Genomic DNA, 13,172 nt, shown 5'->3' with positions numbered 1-13,172 from the left:
TTCTTTATCAACATTTCCACAAGTATCAGTTTAGCATTTGCATAAAACCTCACATGAACAAATATTTGTACATGAAATAAAATTTACAATTTTATTCTTCAGAATTATGGTGAGAATGATGTAAGCTTATACATTGGCAAAAAACTACCTACATCTGTTCATCCCCTCTAATATTTTGCCTAATGCTTCCTTAAATTTATTCAAACTATCCACTCCCACAACAACAGATAGAAGTTTTACCAATCAATTACTCTCTAGCTGAAAATAAATTTTCATACATCTACCCTGAAACAATCCTTTTAAAATTTCAATTTATATTCCCTTATGTGTGTCATCTGAGAAAGAATAATGATATATTGTAATTGGTGTTTAGTTTATTCAATCCATTTAGAGCCTTAAACATTTCAATCAGATCTTTTCATAGGTGCCTAGTTTCCAGACACTGCAATGCAATTTGCAGAACTGAAATTTTACTTGGTAAAAGTACCAAATGTACTGTGTCCTTGACTAATCTTGTTGTTCTTCTCCATACCTATTCCAACGGATCTACATCCTTCCTAAAATGAGGCTTCCAGACCTGTGTGCAGTATTCAAAGTGCAGCCCTAAACACTGCCTTATACAACAAGATAATCACCTTATTCCTCCCAGTAAAATTCCTATATATAATTGACAGAACCCCATGAGCCATTTTAGCAGTCTATCTGCATTGCTCAAAGAACTTCATGTTGGACTGTATAACTGCTCTTAGGGCTTTTTCATTCTCCACTATTTTGAATGTGGTACCACCCAATTGGTACATTATTCTGCAATTAATGCTATCCAACATGCAGTACTTTGCATTTACATAGCTGCCAATTTTTGACTTTTGAAAAGCTAGAGATCAGACAACTGAAAGCAGGAAGAAAACAAGGTTTTTAAAAGTCCTTTACTGCACTGAAAATTAAAATTTTATATTAAAATATAGAATTCATTAGCAGTTCAGTATGCTTTCAAACATTAGCTTACTTAGGATTTTTCTGTTCAGATTTTCCATTAGACATGAAATGATTTTTACTGCTTCAAGAAGAATAATACTATTGCAGACTTTACCCTCTTCAGAAATGCTAAGTCAAAGTATTGTTCATAACAGTGGCCCTGCTGTCTGGACTTGGCTGTCAGGAGCAATTCCAAAACTTCACCACAAAGAGATCTGAACTTAGTTTGTGTTTTTTTTTCTCACATGGCTAAATATTCTCTCACACTCAGCATTGTTACAAGGATTGTTAAAATGCCAAGCATGACTTGGAATTAATTTGTTATATTTCAAACTTCCTTGTGCACTTGTCAGTTTCTCAACAAAAGACCACTGTACTTCAGTTTTCTTTTTTCATAATAGCATATGGTAGGTTCTCACTGAAACTGACAGAACTGATGCTGCAAAACATCTAGTGATTGAGCTATTTATGCCAAGAAATAATGGAAACTTGTCTACAAAAAATTTAAAATTTGAAAATGATGCACTGCCAACTGATGAAATTTGTGCTACATCAACATTTATAAGACCATAATTTTTCAACAGGAACTTGTGCACCTCATATTCTCATGCATCAATAAAGTACTTCCTCATTGAACAGAATCATATTTCTGGTTTAGTCTGTTATGGTAATAAACTTCCAAAATGAAGGTGAAAGAATTAAAAACTATTGGAATAATGACCTCAGTACATGAGGTCATTATTCCTAGATTCCAAACATGTCTATAGAAGAGACTTTTCAAACACTGGCATAAAAATTTAAAGGAAAAAAAAAAAAAAAAAAAAAGTTTATTCAAGTCAGAAAAGAGGAACAGACGTTCTGCATGAGTGAGTTCAACTCAACACAAGTTGAGTTGAACAGTGGTTGTGATTTCTGGAATCCCTTTCAAAATTGAAAAATCAAAGCTGTGAAAAATTTAACCAATAATCAAAATGTAAAGTTTTAACTTCAGAAGAAGCAAAACTTTCCCATGTCATCAGAGAGAAAAATCTTGATTTTTTTTCTGCTAACATGTTCCTCTTGAGTTATACAACTAAAGTATTGCTGGAAATCAGCACATATGCAAAAACCAATACCTTTAGATCATTTTCCAAATAAAACAGCAAAACATGGCTGAGTCTCCTCTCTCCCTAAGAATGTACTTCTTTGAGCTATAAACAACAAGTAAATTTTATAGTAATGAGTATAATTATGGAGAAGACTAACTGAACAGTACCTGCAAACTATAAAAATATACAAACTGTTTGTTAATTCCTACACACTTTGCATTACACCTTCAGCAGGTTTTGCCATTCTAACTGTAATTTCATTGTTAAAAATAATGTCACATGCAGTTGTTTTGAGAGAGAGAGAGAGAAAAAAAAAAGAAAACTGAATGTATCAACAACTGAAAAATATAGTAGCTATTTCCTTTCTCAGAGGAAAATATTTAGTTTTATGAGTGTTTGTTCTGTGCTCAATTAATGTTTCATTGATGTATATTTTTATTGCATCTCTAATTGAGATGAGATAGGGGAGAGGTTAGGTGAATTGAGGTGAGATAGAGGAGAATGCTAGGTGTACTAGTACATCAACAATAATTACTCTTGGTTAACTACTGTTGTTAATATAAATTAATCATATGATTGAGAGAACAGACCGCAGAAGAAAACAATAGCTCAGCGGTCTACGCTTTCAAAACCATTGCAGTAGCCGGTTATTTGCTTCTGCTATGAAATTTGTGTTTTGCCATAAACTATTTTTTTTTGCATCTTGGGAGCAAATTATGCTCAAATTATGCAATCACACTTGAGTTATATCCAAAACCATGGCATACGAGGTTGCACTGTACTTGCAAATGTGAAAAATAGCAAATTTGTTAAAATTCAAATTACTATAAAATCACTATATTAGTATACATAAATAAAATTAACTTCCATGATCTGATATTCTTATTAATGCACACAGGAAAAGTGTACTCAATCAAATATTATGAAGATTACCTTTTCCAAGTTCAGAGGTTGCAGTGGAGGTGGACTGCTTGAAGCATCTTTCTTCACCACAACATCTTTTACGTAATCCAAATTGATCATATGGATATCACTAGCATTTGCTTTTCCATTTGAACTAGGACATTCTATGTTGATATTAAAGAATAATAGAATAATTTGTTTCCCTCATTTTATGCTCTAAAAATCAATAAAGTTTTTATGAAGCAAAAATTTGTGAGATACGGTAATCTCACAAATTTGCCCCATCAAAAAAAAAAAAAAAAAAAGTAAAATGCACGGCAAGAGTTATCATCTGATCACTGATGCTTTTAATCTAGCAGTGGTCACACTACACCTGACAGGTATAACACAAAAACATTCTTCGCAGAAAAATTTAGTCAGATTAATAAATTAAATCTAACCAAGCATGAAATATCAAAATAGATTTCAAAATCTAAGTACAGTTAAGCAGAGAACATGTTGGTAGCTTGTTATGATTAACTTAATTTTCTCTATCTTTCTAAATATAGTCATTTACTAGGATAGTTTTTGAAGTCAAATTTGAAGTTTTTTTGCAACAAAGTTGAATGAAAACACCTGTCAGGTGTAGCACAACCACCACTGCAACTCTTTTAGTGGTTGTGCTAAATCTCGCAGGTGTTACTCTAAAAAAAGATAAATATATATAGCAGATTATATACAATATAATATTTTTTATTTTTAAAACTTTTTATATTTTTTACATGCAGAGTGTTCCAACTTTATGTCATAACTTCAGGAAGTGATTCCTGAGGTCATCTGTATCAATATGGATCTGAACCTCAATGGTTACTGAGCTATGAGTATTTGAAATGCAGCTTGACTTGAAGGAGTTTAGTAATGGAAAAAATATTTTTTCATAAAAAAAAGTTACATTACATTATATAGTACAAAAATATTACATTTTACAATTACACTGAACAAACTGGAAAATGATTAGAGTTTATGTAGTTTACCTACAGTAATTATTCACAAAGTCTGTCATCACTTTAGATGTGCAGCCTGACTTGTTTGACATGTGATCTTAAGAACTACATTTATTAATGTAGTCTATGTAGCATCAAAAATTTGTAGTTCATCTCTTGTGTCCATCTTATATTCACACACTTCACACACCATGTTTTTCGTGTGACCCCACACATGATAATCTAAGAGGAGATCCAACGAATGCAGTGGTCAATTCAGTATACAGTTACAGCCAATCCATTGGGCTGTAAATTGTTCATTCAGATATTACATGATGTTCCAACTGAAATGCAGGGATGCTCCATCATACTAGTAGTACATCCAATAGTGTCCACAGAGGAATACTCTCTAAGACTGGCTGGCAGCCATTTTGAAAAATCCCGTATGAATGTTACCTCTCCAACATTCAGGGCATGCAAGAGCAATATAGCAAATTGCTAAAGATGCTACACCAGAAATTTGCAAAAAAAAAAAAAAAAAAAAAAAAAAGAATCCTCAAAAGCCCACAAATGAGTTTCCAGTGGTGATTGACACCATAAAATGCACCTATTCAACAAACAAAATGTAACACTACAAGAGGTCTTTGACAAAGAGTACAAAGACTTCTTGTAATGTACCTTAGTATGCTTATGTAAACACTAAAAAAAGGTAAGAGCTGAACCAGATAGGTCCATTTTAGCAACAGAAGTAATATCACTAATAACCCTGAACAGGATGCCAATAAGCTTACCAAACATTTAACATCAACAAATGATCATTCACATTTGTCACTCATGTGAAAGCTCTGTGGTCATTCACTACTGATAGTTCCTGTACCATCATATTTGTGAGATTACCTTGATCACCGGTGGCTACCAGGTATTTTTGTGCCCCTTATACTTTCCCTGACATGTAAGAACATGCCAAGGAGAGTAAATGTGAGTAATGATTGCTACTATCTGCTGAAATGGCATTAAGTCTAAGCTTGAAACAAGATGGGGCACACCTAAAAAGGCAGTGGAATCCTCCATGTAACAAAACCTCAGAAGTCAGCATGGCCATTGATATTAAAAAGGAACTTTTTATTATGATATTAAAAATGCTGTTCTTTCAGCAGTGCACCCCAGGTTCTGAATAATTTGGGTAAAATAGGGAGAAAAGGTGTAACTGGCCTTAACATTACACTACCTTAGAACCAAATATTCCACTCTTAGAAGAGAATGTAGGCATGGAGCCAGCTGATAGGTTCACCAAAATAGAAGGCTGAATGGCCATTGACAATGCTTCCTCTCCGCAAAGTTTTCAGAAAGAACAATAGATACTGGGTTAAAATCTTAATTTCCATGACTTTCTTTGGAATCAGAATTATCATATATGAAACTCAACTCTAAATTCCAGTTAATTGCTAAAACCATGTTGAACATAGTTGTTAATGACATCTAAACAGAAATAATTTGCTGACTAGAAAGAGAAAACAGAATCTTATCAGTTAAAAAAAGAAGACTGGTTTGGTAAATGGGTCATCACTTCATCCTCTGTCAGAACTAAATAGAGGGGAGAAGACTGCCCTTACACTGGGATCTCATGAAAATGGACCCAAAAATGTTTCATTCAGCTCATAACAAAATCAGACCAAGCAAGATTCCCTTTGCATCCTCCTTAGTGCAAATGAGCTGATCATGTAAAATGAAATGTCATACTGCTGCTCAGAGAAAAATCTGGAAAATTTGTGAGCCCCTTATTTAGTTAAAAAAAAAAAAAAATTGTGCAAGCTTCTTCCATCATAGTTTGATGTTATTAAAGAATATCCAAACCTCTAATATTAACCAAATAAATAAAGCATAGCCAATGTGCCAACAAAAAGTTACCCAGAGAACAGTTAATAAAGGTAAGATGCACCATGGAAACAGTAAATAATAAGGGAGGCATCTTGATAGATGAATTTTAGGTGGGAAAAAAAAAAAAAAAACAAACTCTTAAACTTGTATGGTTCAGGTTTCGTATATCTATCAGATGAAACTCAAATCTCTATGATAAGATCTAAATTGCCCAGGAAGGAGGAATCAACAATTCAATCTGAAATCCTATCCAGGTAGAATCACAGTAGAGTGGATGGATGGATGGGGGATACATAAATTCAAAAAAAAAAAAAAAGTGTGATTTAAATAACCTCAACCACATTGGGTGGGAGGTTTATTTCAAACTCCCTTTAAGTCTGTACCATATACAGCCAATAATGGATTGAATCTTAAAATTAAAATAATTATAGCCTATAATTTCAGGCTATAATTTCATTAGGCAGGCTATAATTTCATTAGGCAGGATCCAGTTGCTCAGAGAATTGTTACCCTTCCAGGCACTGGGGTTGTACTGATCTCATGCACATGAATTTTAAAAATCAGCAAGAAATAATTCAAAATCGTTCACTCTTTTCATTCTGCCTTTACTTTCGATCTTTTCTGAATGCAACTATGAAAAATCCATATTTTCTGTCATTCCTACACACTTCAACAAATGCATGAAAGTGGATACCAACCTGTCAACAAAATGAATGCTGTTCCATGAAACACTCCAAGAGTTTGATTAAAGACAGCTTGCTGTTAATAATTGTGCATGACAGATGCCACTCTACAAATGCATATAATTAGACATAACCCAATTCCAGCATTTTTCCTGTTTGCATGATAATTAATGAAGACTTCTGGAATTTTCACCAGAGATATCAAACAAAACATTTTCATAAACAATTATTAGGAGTTTCAGTTGAGTGGATGAAGATGAAGACATGAATAGCTGAAATATTGTCTGGGGTTTCATCAACCCATGTGCACAGCTCAGGTTAAATTAACAAGGCAAACACATCAATTATGCAGTATATGCCAGTATATAATTCTTCAGTAGGTCACTAAAATCCACTTAACATGAATTTAAATAATCTGTTTAAAAATTAGCATAATACAGAACACATTTTGCCAGAATAACTCAAAATTAGTGAACTTAAATGCACAAAAACTCCTGCGTGTGGGGGGTGGATAATTTTAACCCTATTTAACAGATAGTTCTTGAATTTTTCATATATAAATTATAGAAAAAGCTTTTCTTGAAAGCTGCTATGAGGTTATAGCTAGTTGAAGTGGTTTCAGATTGCAAAATAGCTAAAAAAAAAATAAAATAAATAATAATAAAAAAAGAGGAATGAAAATGATTATGTACTTGTCAACAGATTAAGACCAAAAATAAAAGAAAAACATATACACTAGGTTACTATGTAAATAGTTTAAGCTAAATGAAACCCTGTAATAACATATACCTAAAAATGAAGGATTAGAGAGTTAAGCAAGCAGTAATATAATATTCCCCTGAATACTGTACATGTATTTAAATATCAACACAGTGGTCCTAAGATTAACGACGTCTTTGATAGTGATATTTTTGGTTATGATGCAACTTTCATTGGATCCTGTGCATTGATTAATGATGAGCTGCAATTAACAGTATTGGTACAATTCAGGCATTATATTTTGGCCAAGAAAACTGCTCATAAGCCATGTGGTCATCATTTCTCAGCCATCACAGTGCTCTAAAATCATGTTATTGGATTTATCAGCTTAAGAGTTCATCTGTTTTTGTGTATTCTGCCTTTCAATATAAACCTTCCCCCCTCCCTCCATTTTCATAAATTTGTTGTGATTTTACTAAATTAAATCAACAGTCATGGTTCCAGAAAAAAGGAAATTCTGTGCAAGCAAATCAAAAATTATTTCAAAATACAAAAATAGTATTAAAGTTATGCAAAAAGACTGATACACAATGATTTTTTTAGCTAAAAGTAAAAAAATTTGTTCTTTATTGTATTAATTACATATGTATTTAACAATATTAGCATAAATCTTTACTTACTAATTATGAAATGTTCAAATACTGTACAATTAGTTTATGTGAAAAGGTTCAACTTCTAATGATCTTAGAACAGATTAAGCCTTTAACACATATTTCACATACTCAATGATAATTTTGGTTTACAATCATTTTCATGGAACCAATTATGGTCGTTAAAAGAGGGACACTATAAATATAAACCTGGTCATAAGATAGATAACCATAAAATAATATACTGTAATATTATTCTAAAAATAATAAGCTGGTCTACACAATTAAAATACATCATTAATTTACAAATAAAACTGATTAAATCAGGATTTCTCAAACTGTGGGGCATGAATTTAAATCATATCATTGCACTTGTACATGTTGTGGAGGTGGATGCTTTGAATGGGTTCAAAGAGGGGCTGGACAGACTATTGGAGGGTGAACAGGTGAGTGGGAAGTTTTTTTTTTGGCTGATGTATAGAGTTCTAAGGCACTACCATTATTTTATTTTATTTATAAATTAAAATTTAATTAATAAAAGTGAGTTGTATATTTATTTATTTATTGTCAAACTAACTCAAATGAAATCATTGTTTTTATTTATTTGGGGGGGAGACACAATTTATCATTTTATAGTCACAGTATTCTTCCCCCCCCCCTTTTTTATTTTATCTCAAATCCCAAGTTTACAACTAATAGAGATATTCAGAAAAATACACTCAAGAACAATATCCCTTTTAACTTATCAATGAAGAAAAGGCATTCCTAATGTTTAAAACCAGTTTTAAGGTTCCCTAATATATTGAGTACACAAGTCTAGCCTCCTATAAAAGCTGTGAACTGACTACCCCCCCCCCCAGCTAAGTTTAAACTAAACAGACCAGTATATAGTGTAGCAAGTGGAGTTCCTCAGGAATCAGTTTTGGGGCCACTTCTGTTTCTTATCTTCCTTACTGACACTGATGAGGGAATGCAGGGAAGTTGTAAAAGTCAGCTGATTATTTAAAGGTAAAACTGGTAAGTGACGATCAGAACCAGGTTATTTTACTTCAGATGATCAGGAGTGACCAGATAGTGGCAAATGAACTTTAATGCTTCTAAATGTAAGGCTTTGTAAATAGGGAACAGAAATCCAGAAGTTAAAAGCTAGAAAGAGTGGAGTTAAAAGTAGTTCAGGATGAAAAAAAAAAATTAGGGCCATGCTGTGCAAGCATTCAAAATACTATGTATAACATGCTGGAGGCACTTGTTTCAGAGTCATTGTTTTGTGTTCCTATGGTCAGCAGGATTTAAATTGTCCAGTTAATGCAATACAGTAGTTTTAATGGTCATAGCCAGATTCCAAATTAGAACTGGTATTAATATTAGTACATGAGCAACAAAAGGGCATTTTTTTTAGGACTAATACTTGTCATAAATTGATCCTCCTCATACATATTAAACAGCTGAAAACTAATAAACTTCACAATGACCACACATGTATTGTTTGAACCTGCAGTAGGAGTATAAAAATGCTGTTGCTTAATTGGAGAAACCTATCTCCAATCATGTCATTAATAGGAGGAATTTCTAATGGCCTCTTCAACTGGGGCTGTGGTTGGCTGACCGAGTTATTTTGGGTTTTTATGCTCGCACAACGTGCAGCTCAGCCAGTGAACACACTTGTAGAGACATAGTACACAATAGTTCAATAATAAAAAAGGGGGGGGGGGAAGAAACTGTGACTCTATAAAATGATAAATTGTGTGTCTCCCCCCCCCAAATAAATAAAAACAATGATTTCATTTGAGTTAGTTTGCAAAGTTGCTGATACTCCAAAAAAGCAAAACTTGGCAATGACTTACCCTGATATTGTGTTACTTTCAAACAAATGACAATTTGACATTTTTTTTTAAAGATGGGATACCACTATCACATCCTCTTTTAAGACTTACTGATCCCTTGTTAGACAGCAGTTGATCTCTTCTGATTAAAATTACAGGAAAAAAAAAAAAAAAAAATCCACATTTGGAAGACATTTGGCACCCTGTAAGCATAATTAATTTTTGCTAGTTTGGCTAAAATAAACAATGATATATCTGTTTTCAATTTTTGTCACTCACAAATGTCAAGAACTTAAAGCCATAATATTGACATATGGTAACAGGAAAATAATTTTTTTGGATACTTTTTTGTCCACTGAAATTTATATGGGGAAAAATGTACTTAGAATGCTGCTATGCATCGGGTGGACCTACCAACAACAACTTCTCTTTTTGTGATTTTACTGTTAAATAGACACAGAGTGCTGATATACACCTGATCTGAATGAAATTCATTTTGATATTGACAGAAAGAGGCATGTAGTTTAGTATGACATGTTACACACACACACTGCATTTCTGACTTGACCATATAATTTCACATACTTTTCATGTGGAACACATATATTACAATCAATATTTTGTATGTTCGTGCAGCATTGTCCTTAGAGGTTACAATTCAGTCAGACATAAAAATTTTTAAGCAGCATAAACAGGCAGCTAAGAAGGTATATGGTGTCCTGTCTATGATATAGAGGACCTGAGCAAGACAGGTAAAAGAAGTTCATTGTCTCTTTATATAAGACAATGGTGAGATTACATTTAAAACATTATGTCCAAGTCTGGAGACCACACTTGAAAGACATAAAACTTTTAGAAAGGTTCAAAAGATGGGCAACCAGATGCTAAGGTGCTAATCAATGTCCACATGAAGAACACTTAGCAGGTGCAAACTGCAAAGCTTGACAACTAAAAGGTTTTTTTTTGGGGGGGGGGGGGTACCTGACAGATGTACATATATAAGGCTCTGAAGCAGGGCTGCTTAAGAGGTGAGTCAATATGACATTAGCTCAGGGTGCCTAAGTATATGACATTAGCTCAGGGTGCCAAAAAACAAAACAGCAACAGAAATAAAAAAATATATTTCATTATCAAGCAACAAGAGAACAGTTTCAAAAAGGAATTCTATATAGAGAATTAAAATGCAAATATTTGACCACTGAAAAAAAATTGTTAAAGCAAATTTGTCTGCTGGCTAATTCTTTAGTACATTTTGAGCCAAATAAACAGAACAAGCAAAGCCCTCTAAGTAGTCAATTTTAATATATCACAAGCTTTCAAAATTAATCATACTCCTTAAACTGCAAAACTGAGGAATTTATCCTCAATATGCCCAGTAGATATGCATATCTACTAGAAATAAATGCCTAGAATAAATACTCTAAATAGAGTATTCATTCTAGGCATTATAATACTCCTAGTAGATATGCAAAAAAGTTGGCAACTGAACTGAACCTGAATATGCGGAACAGAATTCACACTGAAAAAGAATGTCTGAGAATGACCAGAGAGTTGGAATGTTAGAGAAGGAAATTTTAAAAGCCACTTTTTTCATTTTTGAAAACACAATCCAGTCACTGCAAGGTAGGTCTCAGTTGAGTGTACAGCATAACGATTAATTTCGATTTTTACAATTTTAATTATGCAACAGAAATGAAGATTGACAAGTTGCATAACAATTTTACAAATTTAGAAATTCTGTTAATCAGAAAAAGACATCTCTGGCATTGATTTATATGAAAAATCAAAATATTTGCAAAACCATTTCAATGACAGGCATTCTCCACCAATAACCTTGCAATTGATGCGCTCAAAAAATTTAAAGGTATCACAGGCAAATCTTTTCATGGTGCTGATAATTCATATAATGTTGCCAATAAAGCAATTCTGTGTTTGTTCTGTACTGCTGTAGAGTAAACACAGAATTGAATTTGGTATACAGTGGTTATGGCAATACTATGTTATTTCAGTAAGATGAACAAGGAGTATGTGTACAGAAAGAACAGACCATATGGGGGGGGTGAAGTTTATGCCCTTAGTTAAGAAGCATATGAAATCTAAAGCAATGCATCCAGTTGACATGGGTGGCCATATAGTGTGAGGAAACCACAAGGAAGCAAAAAGCCAACCAAGTAGATAAGTAAACAAATTATATGCTTCCCTCCTCACACAATATATGTGCATCCAGTTGACCTTTGAATTTATTCAAACTGTCAGCCTCAACTATCTGCAAGGGCAACTTGTTCCAGCTATCAACAACTCCTTAATTCACTGGCTAAAAGAAAACGTCCTACAGTCTAGTCTAAATCTCTTCCCCTATAATTTGAATTTATGGTCCTTAGTTCTGGAATTCCTTATAACAGTGAAAATTCCACTTTCATTCATTTTGCTAGCTCTTCTCAGACCCTTATAAATCTTAATTATGTCTCCTCAAGTGCCTGGTTGCCAAGCTCTGTAGGCCACATAATTGAAGTCTTTCCTCATATGGTTGCCTTTTTGCCGATCTCTCTGTGCGAGTTGCCCATCTTTGGACCTTTTCAAAAAGAACATTAAGCTACTCTTCAAGTGGCTTAATTTTTTTTTTTTTTTTTTTTTTTTTTTTCAGATGAGGTCTCTATACTTGAACACAGTATTCCAAATGTGGTCTTACAATTGCCTTATACATTGGGATTATGACTTCCCTATCTCTACAGGATAGCGTTCGATAAATCATTTGATAGGAAACCATGGGCTTTCCTGGCTTCCTGTTTACACTGTTCAGAAAACTTCATATCTACCTGTATTGTAACTCCCAGATCCCTTTCCTCCTCCACTGTTTTTAATTCAACCCCACCAAGTGTATGTATAATTTATTTGTGGGTTGCTATCCATAGCCAAGTGGTCAGGAGTGGGGGTGCAGTAGTAGCACACGTTCTTTGAGTACACTGGGGTTCAAGCCCCTCACTGCTGAATACGGTCAATCTGCCAACCCGCACTGGACCAGTGTGGCAGATTATGGTCCATTTCCCTCAGCATGAATTGTTGAGGAGGCTTCCATCCTGCAGTGGGTTGATAATGGCTGCACTTTACTTTTTTTTTTATTTATTCCCCCATTTAGCAGCATTAAAACATAGCTGCCACTTCTTGGACCACCTTTGAAGTCTGTTCAAGCCATCCTAAAGTGCTGCTGCTTAGCAGCACTTGTTTTGTAGGTCTAAAGACTGATGAGGATAACGAACAACTATACAGAGAAATAGAGTGGGACAGTAAGTCAGAATGTCTTATAACAAGGATTTTTAACTTTCAAGAAAATGACTGGAACTTGTGGATTGGTTACTTACACAGACCAAGAAGTTTGTGGATTTATCGGATGACTGTTTTCCACACCAGAATGTTAGAGAGGCAATGAGAGAAATACTCTTGATCTGATTATCAGCAGTGACTATGTGCATTAAGAATCTGTAAAGAAATGACTCACTAAGTGGCAGTGATC

At 33.8% G+C, this 13,172-nt stretch overlaps 1 protein-coding gene across 2 annotated transcripts in view; it reads right to left on the bottom strand.

The window, feature by feature from the left end:
• LOC150079428 (protein LSM12-like) overlaps window positions 1–13,172 on the bottom strand; it is a 70,081-nt gene that overhangs the window by 43,062 nt on the left and 13,847 nt on the right. Inside the window, exon 2 of one of the 2 annotated variants that reach the window (XM_090382788.1) lies at window positions 2,997–3,130. In XM_090382788.1, coding sequence (XP_090238914.1) covers window positions 2,997–3,130 — 134 coding nt within the window. The remainder of the gene's footprint in view (window positions 1–2,996; window positions 3,131–13,172) is intronic. The other variant, XM_090382789.1, reaches the window with a different exon arrangement.

Source organism: Mastigoproctus giganteus, chromosome 10 (genome assembly GCF_048544385.1).
Source record: "Mastigoproctus giganteus isolate SK-2022 chromosome 10, ASM4854438v1, whole genome shotgun sequence".
NCBI lineage: Eukaryota > Metazoa > Arthropoda > Arachnida > Uropygi > Thelyphonidae > Mastigoproctus > Mastigoproctus giganteus.
The sequence above is the reverse complement of the archived record's forward strand: the minus strand, read 5'-3'. Positions and strand labels throughout refer to the sequence as shown.